The following is an 8,081-nucleotide window of genomic DNA, read 5'->3' on the forward strand; positions in this document are numbered from 1 at the left end:
ATTTTTTATTTTTTTAATACTAAACTATCTATGTTTCACTAAATATGGACCTAACGATCTCGGAATTTCATGAAATAAGTTTCTATGGGTTCCTAATTTTCTTATAATCTTAAAAATATCTTCATCCATAATTTTAACATATTATATTGAGTGCGGTAAATTTTTTATTACGAATTAGGTCATATTCATGTTAAAAAATCACCACACTCAATATATTAGGTTAAAATTTAGATTTAGGATATTTTTAAGATCACGAGAAAATTAGAAACCCATAGAAACTTGTTTCATAAAATTCTGAGATGGTTAGGTCCATATTTAAGCCTTCCAAATGATTTATCTTTTGTTTTTTATTTTTCTTAAATTTGGGACGAATTCCGGATTCGTCCCAAAATCTGGGATGAATCCTGGATTCGTCTCAGATTTTGGTCCATTTTTTCTTTTTTTCTTAAAAAAAATTTCGATTTTGGAACGAATCCTAGATTCGTTCCAGAATTTGGGACGAATCCTGGATTCGTCCCAGAATCTGGGACGAATTTTGCAACGAAAATAATGTTCGTTGGGAATTTGTGACGAAAATATTTTGTTACAGATTTCGTTTCTAATTTGGATCAAATTTTGTGTTTGTCACCAAAATTATTATGATTTTGGGACGAAAATTTTTCGTCCCAAATTTTCGTCCCTAAATTATTATTTTTTTTAATGTCAATTTATAACTTTAAGTACGTTTTTTTGATAAATTACCCAAGTTTCTTTGCAATTTAAATTTATTAAATTGAGAAGGTATAAATGTAAGATGGTTCAACAATTTGATTTTGGTGGATTAGGAATATTTTCAAAAGTGAAGTTTATTTTTAAATTTAATTGTTATATTATATTTTTTACGAAAGAGTGATCCCAAATTCCCGATGACAAGGAAACGGTACAGCGTCCTCTAGAAGGCCGTCCAGGTGTCGCCTAAAACCCCAGTCTGGAACCTTCCTGATCCTTCTGTACGCCCGACACGTCACGACCTCTCTCGAACCTTCCTCTGCCTCTCCCTACGCACCTATTAATTAACCACTCAACAGTCTCCTCTCTTACGGTCGGACGCGTTAGAAAAGGATGAGCTTCGCCGTGGTTCCCTTCTTCGACTCCGCTGCCCACAGCCTCCTCCACCTCCCCGAGACCCTGGAGAAGATCTCCTGCTTACCTCCTTCAGCGCGGCGGCACGACGACGACGACGAGGAGAGAAGCCTCGTTACCGCCGTCGACATTCTCGAGACCGCCAAGGAGTACACTTTCATCATGGACGTGCCCGGCCTCTCCAAGGCCAACGTCCAGGTGACGCTAGAGGAGGACGGTAAGTCACTGGTGATCCGCGGCGGCGGCAAGAGGAAGAGGGACGAAGAGGAGGGATGCCGGTACCTCCGATTGGAGAGGCGAGGTCCCACCAAGTTCTGCCGGAGATTCCGTATGCCCGAAGACTCCAACTCTGCGGCCATCTCGGCCAAGTGTGAAAACGGTGTGCTAACCGTTGTAGTCGGGAAGTTGCCGCCGCCGGAGCCCAAGAAGAAGAGCGTGCGAGTGAGCGTAGCTTGAGTCTCGTGTCGATCGAGTGGAATATAAATGAGGTAGGAAATCCGGACGTTGCAGTTTAATTTCGGTTGTAACCTGTAAATTAGAAAAATGTGTGAATGAAACCCGTTTTATCTCTTGCAAAAAAAAAAAAAAAAAAATCATCATAGAGTTAAATGCTCTTTAGGAAATCTTTTTTAAAGATGTCTTTTTGAGAATTTTAGGTCTTCTTATTTTATTAATAAATGGCTATTTTTTATGGTGCTCATTTTATTTTTTAAATTTAAATACTATAATTTAAATTTTAAATTTCAATTATAAAGAAAAAAATTATGATATATATTTAAAAAATGTGAGATTAGGATAATGTGGGATTATGATAATCCCAATCACGTGTTTTCCTCATGACATCATGATGACCACGTGTCAACTTATCTAGGGTTGATCTATAATTATATGCAGGCGTCTCTTATCTAGGGGTGAGACGTTTCTTATTTGATGGGAGTATTGAATTAATTCGATCTATTAATTAATTAAAAATTAATTTAATATTAACTAATCAAATTAAATTAAAATTTTATTAAAATTAAATTAATCAAATTAATTAATTAAATTAATTAAAAAGTAATTTAATATTGACTAATTGAATTAAATTAAAATTTTATTAAAATTAAATTAATCGAATCAATTATTTTAGTTAATATTAGTTAATTAAATTTATTCAAAATAATAATATAAAAAATTATATTAAATTAATCAAATTAATTGAATTAATTGAATGCTTTGCTCTAATCACGTGACTCAGCATGTGAACCGTCCGATCTATCGAATGGATGATATGAATGGGCGAGATGGAGGAATGTTGAAAAGGATGTAGGACGATCGACGTCGGTGGCTTCGGGTTGAGCCGTCGAGTACTTTCTCCTTTATTTTTATTATTATTAAAAAAATATTATATATTTAAAAATTATCAAAATGAGTACTCCATTTTATGAAAAAAATATATTTTTTTTTGATATTCCGAGTACTTCATTTTATGAAAAAAAAAATATATCCTTTTGTGGTTTTTTCGACTGTTGATAAAGTGGGGTATGAACATGGTCTCTGATATTTTCGAATGCCGATGTAAGAATATATTATTGAAGTTTTTGAAGATGATCGAATAGAAGCAATCTGGAGTTGGTCAAATTATATTGTCTCGAGTCCGAGAGTATTGCCAAAAATACTAGCCATTTCATGTCCTCGGAGGAAGTTAAATGCAGGTATAGAGACATAAGACTTTAGTTCTTGAGAATTAACTTCTAGTCACCATTTCATGTCTACGTAGGTGATTTTCTGAATTTATTGCTCTCGTATATTCTTCTATTTGTAATGGGATGAGGCAATCTATCTTCAAAGATACTTCAAGAGAAAGGAGTACCCGGAGAATCCTTTGAGTCGATGGTAGTTGGGCTTTGTCTCACAAGGGGTCTTGGGGAGGCGTCTCCCCTGCAAAGGACTCCAGCGAGTGCTCGAGCCTCACGAAAGTCCTAGGGATTTCAATCAGCAGTGGCAAGGCACTTAGGGTACATCAGTTGATACCGAGGGTATCTTTGAAGGCGTTCGCTATTTAATTTGCTGCCTTTGCAATGCCTCTTGCACCTTGGCGACGACCAGCTGGTTGAAATCTTCTTGGATCATGGTGATGATGAGAGGTTTTCTAGTGTCATTCATCTCAATGTCTCCTATCTAAGATCATTGACGGGTGAGCCACCAGTAAGTTGACTTCTGTATTGACTAAGTCACCAAGCTTCAAGAAAAAGCGAGAAAAGAGTCAAATCAACTGAAGCACTATCCTGAAAGGAAGCAATGGGAGACAAAGTGTTATAAGGGAGGCCAAGGATGTCTTGACTCAACTACTCTGATACTCAAGTTAGTATACAAGAGAGAAGCAGATGAACAATAGCAAGGGTAGAGATGCATAATGTGCGTGCGTAAGTAAGAGTACCTTTACCCATGAGTATGAGATCCTTTTATAATATCGCAAAGATTATATTCTCTTTTTATTAATTGGATATCATATCTCAGTAAGGAAAATGTCCCATCATTATATTTTTGCTATATAAGATAGTCACATCACTTGATACGGGTTATGACGAGCGAACCCAGGGGATGACGTGGCAGGTCAAGGTAAAGGTGATGTAGAGGTCAAAGTTAATGAAAGAAAAACATCCCTCATCTAACTTCGTCAGTTACCCAACATTAGAGCTCTTAGGTCCAGCCTGACAGGATTATCAATCGAGCGAATAAAGGCTAACCGACCCTTCAGTCGGTCAAACATATAAAGCCTGGTACCTTGCCTAAGAGATAACACGTCCGGTCGTTTAATGATCGACCGGGTTTCGTGGGGGCCGACCTCCTTGGACGGACGGGATATACGAGCCATCTCGTAATTGACGAGCCATGGCTGCCGACCTCCTAGGCCGACGGAGATGTCCGAGCCATCTTATAATTAACTAGTCATAGGGTTGACTAGAGTATGGGTTAGCCTCCCCGAGGATCATAGATCTCTCTATACACACCCGGTCGGATAAAAGACCAACCAGTTTTGAAGTATTTATCCTCATATCACTACCCGAATGGATTTCTAGCAAAGCATAGGTTGTTATATGAACTTCCAGGAAACATGGGGCATTATATTATTTCTCAAACGGATTCCTAGCATGAACAGGGCATTACATTATTCTTTGAACGAAGGTCCCAATGCTATACAGAACATAACTGAGTGACTTAATATCGAGATAGGTATAAAGGCGGTCGACCTTATGGGCCGACCAAGATGCATGCAGTGCAATATATAACAGAGAAGACTATACAAAGTGTAATCAAGCAGCTCAGTAGAGATAACTGACCTTAAGGAGTGGCTGAGATATACTTAGCAGATAATATCTTGGCAATCTATCAGAATAACAACTATGTATCAGAGAATATTCTTCTGGAAATTTCTTTGGGGGCCATCGTGTCTCTCATTAGCAGACCATTTATGACAATATATTTTCTCATCAATCCCAGCGTTAACAGAAGCTATAAACAACAAACGATATGCATATATGGGTAAAAGAAAAATTCCTCGAACAATTATAGCACATTGCCTAACAAACTCTAACACACATTGCCACCTCATGATTATGGAGGTTATGAGAGATGGTATATAAAGGGGGAGTTCTCTCTATAACGAAGGTATGCTCTCTAACATCTGCAACTCTACTCTCAGGCACACATTCCTTATGGTTCTTCATTCACTCATCCGGACTTGTACTGACTTGAGCATTGGAGGGCCTTCACCAGGGACTCCCCTGGTTTCTGGGCGTTGAAGTTTTGTTGGCTCGTCTCCATGTGTACAGGAGCAGAAGGAAGCTCTTCCGTGGAGTAAAAGGTCTTCTACCACTCAACCATCGATCCACCATACCCAGCGTGTCATCTCTGTAGTTTTCAGATATGATGAAATTTGACATTGTCTGTGGGAACTCTTGCTTGAATTTGAAAATCAGAGATTGAAGAAGATGAAAGACTTTCCATTGCTACCCTGACACAAGAAGACTTGGATCTTCTCATCAATGCACGAGCATAAAAATTATTGCAACAACAGTAATAATAAGTGGCTACCGATGGCACCTTACCGCCAACGAATCCGGTGGTGTCAACAACAACCCATCAGAGGGTGAGAGGAGTTGGGGAGGAAGGCCTAGTTCCTCTGCCACGGGCATCCCACTCACCGTTTCCATGCCATTGAGCGCTCTTTCACACGCCACTTGAGCACTTGGGCCAAGGAGGACTACATCAAGAATCCTCTAGAGAAGCGTCTGTCCGAGAAGGAGGCAGGGGGAAGGCTCCAACAAGATGTAGCTCCCCTAAAGAAATTAGTATCGTATTCTCTCAAAAGGTATTAGAAGATAAGCTATCGAAGCATTATCAAACTTTGGCAATAGGTGAATATTCAAGGTTGATTGACCGTGATAATCATCTCTTTAAATTTAAGCACACTGTTTTGCTCCATCAATTTACCGATGGGATAAAGTGCCAGGTGTTCCTCACTATATTCGGTGGCTCTGCACAAAGGTGGTTTAAGCGACTACCGGTTGAATCCATTCACAATTTCAAGGATTTCCACAAGGTTTTCCTCCATCACTTTACCAGTAGCCGATGCTACCAAAAGACTCCCCTAAGCCTCTTCTCACTCAAACAAGTGCCTAAGGAGTCACTTAGAGCTTACATTAAAAAATTCAATCAATTTACCATGGACGTCCCTACAACCACAACCGAGATTTTGGTGAGCGCCTTTTTCCAAGGGCTCAATAATAATGATGTCTTCATCTCTTTGGTTAGAAGACCTCCAAGGAACTTTGATCATTTACTAGACCGGATGACTGAATTCATCAATATCAAAGATGTGCAAGCCGCTCAGAGGAAAGAGATCACTACACTGGCTCTAGCTCCGGCGACCGAGAACCGAGCCTTACTTGCTCCTTTGCCCAGGGAACCCCGAACGGGTCCTTAACCTTAACATCAAGAACCATGGTCTCAGGCAATACAACATGTGGAAGTTGAGCGGGAAAGATATCCCGAGTCCCCTCGGGAAGCCCCACGATGATGGTGCACATACCACCGATCCGCTACCCATGATACAGAGGACTGTTATAGTCTTGTAAATCATCAAAACAACGATCAGAGATTCTGCCAGTGCTCTCCGTGACCCAATCATTGCCCTTATCGCAAGCCAAACAGGATGGCCAGGAGAAATCGACGAGAGGCAGGGCAGCGCTAAAGAACACCTCCACCGCCAGCAGACCGGGAGCAAGCTCCAGCCCGGGTCCAACCAAAGCTACCAACCCGGCTGGAGGAGAATTGTAACAATGTTGCCCGGGGCAACATCAACATGATAGCTGGAGGTTCGACCGATGGAGACTCCAACCGAGAAAGAAAGTTACATGCTCAACGTTTGGAGATTCATGCGGTGGGATGCAGCATAGAGCATGTAGCTAGGCCTAAAATTAGCTTCGGACCTAAGGATCTGGAGGGGATAGAGATACCCCATGATGATGCATTAATAATTAAGGCTGTTATAACCAATTATGATATCTCCCGTACTTTTGTTGACACAGGTAGCTCTGTTAATATCATTTTCAAACAAGCGTTCAATCAATTACAGATAGACTCAAGCGAGCTTCAACCCATGGCAACTCCATTATATGGATTCACGAGTAATGAGGTTTAACCGCTAGGTCAAATAAAGTTAATCATATCTTTAGGGGAGGAGCCCCTAGTGAGGACGCGCCGATCGACCTTCATAGTAGTGGATGCGCCCTCAACCTTCATAGTAGTGGACGCGCCCTCGACCTACAATGTCATTTTGGGCCGCTCAGTCCTGAATGAGTTTTGGGTAGTAGTCTCCACCTTCTGCCAGAAGATAAAGTTTCCCATGGATGATCAAGTCAGAGAAGTCAGAGGAGATCAACTAGCGGCACACATGTACTATGTTGATATAATAAAAACTGAGACCCACTCCGCACGGAAGATGCAGCGAATGGAGGTCAACACCATCCGGGAGGTACCACCCACCCTGTTATACAAAGAAAAAGAGGAAGTCCAGATTCGACCAGGCTGACTAGAAGCTATTACGCAAGTGGTCGCTGACCTACCTCAAGAACTTAAAATAGAGATTCTTGCGTGTCTTACACGTAACAATGATGTTTTTTGCTTGGACTCCCGAAGAAGTGACTGGGGTGTCACCAATGGTCATGGAACATGTACTTCATGTATACCCAGAAGCTTGGTCAGTCAAGCAAAGAAAGCGAGATTTTGGGGCCAATCAGAATAAGATCATCAAAGGGGAGGTGGACAAATTACTAGAGGCAGGCTACATTTGCGAAGTCTAATTTCCAAGTTGATTAGTCAATGTTGTCTTGGTGTCTAAATCGGAAAATAAGTGGAGGGGTTGCATCGATTTCAGAGATTTTAATAAGGCATGCCCAAAAGATTATTATCCATTGCCTCGCATTGACCAAATGGTGGATTCCACCTTCGGATGTGAATTTATCTATATGTTGGACGCATATCAAGGATATCAACAAGTTCTGCTCGCCAAGGATGACCAAGAGAAGGTCAGTTTCATAACTACTGAGGGTACTTATTGCTGTAACGTTATGTCATTTGAACTAAAGAATGCAGGAGCTACATACCAATGACTCATGAACAAAGTATTCCAGAAGCAGATCGAGCGGAATATGGAAGTATACATGGATGATATCCTTATCATGTCCCTCTAGGCAACCGATCTGTATGCTAACGTGGAGGAGACTTGCTATACTTTAAGGTAGTACAGACTAAAGCTCAATCCTAGTAAGTGCTTGTTCAGGGCTAGTATAGACTAAAGCTCAATCCTAGTAAGTGCTAGTACATACTTCTCCTGAGAAGAGTAGGTGAGGACGCATTCCTCGAAGAGAGAACAGTAGACATCGATTTAACCTAGGATTTTTTAGAAGCTCAAA

At 40.6% G+C, this 8,081-nt stretch overlaps 1 protein-coding gene across 1 annotated transcript; it reads left to right on the forward strand.

Moving 5' to 3' along the window:
- Window positions 1–1,079: 1,079 nt before the first annotated feature.
- On the forward strand, window positions 1,080–1,822 carry LOC121990264 (18.6 kDa class III heat shock protein-like). Its single transcript, XM_042544433.1, has one exon. It carries the CDS (start codon window positions 1,102–1,104, stop codon window positions 1,576–1,578), a length of 477 nt encoding a protein of 158 aa, XP_042400367.1. The 5' UTR covers window positions 1,080–1,101; the 3' UTR covers window positions 1,579–1,822.
- The last annotated feature ends 6,259 nt before the right edge of the window (window positions 1,823–8,081 follow it).

This window comes from Zingiber officinale, chromosome 6B (genome assembly GCF_018446385.1).
Source record: "Zingiber officinale cultivar Zhangliang chromosome 6B, Zo_v1.1, whole genome shotgun sequence".
Classification (NCBI taxonomy): domain Eukaryota; kingdom Viridiplantae; phylum Streptophyta; class Magnoliopsida; order Zingiberales; family Zingiberaceae; genus Zingiber; species Zingiber officinale.

Bases quoted from the DNA above. Each gene is read 5' to 3' on its own strand.
- LOC121990264 (XM_042544433.1), top strand. From the start codon at position 1,102: ATGAGCTTCGCCGTGGTTCCCTTCTTCGACTCCGCTGCCCACAGCCTC.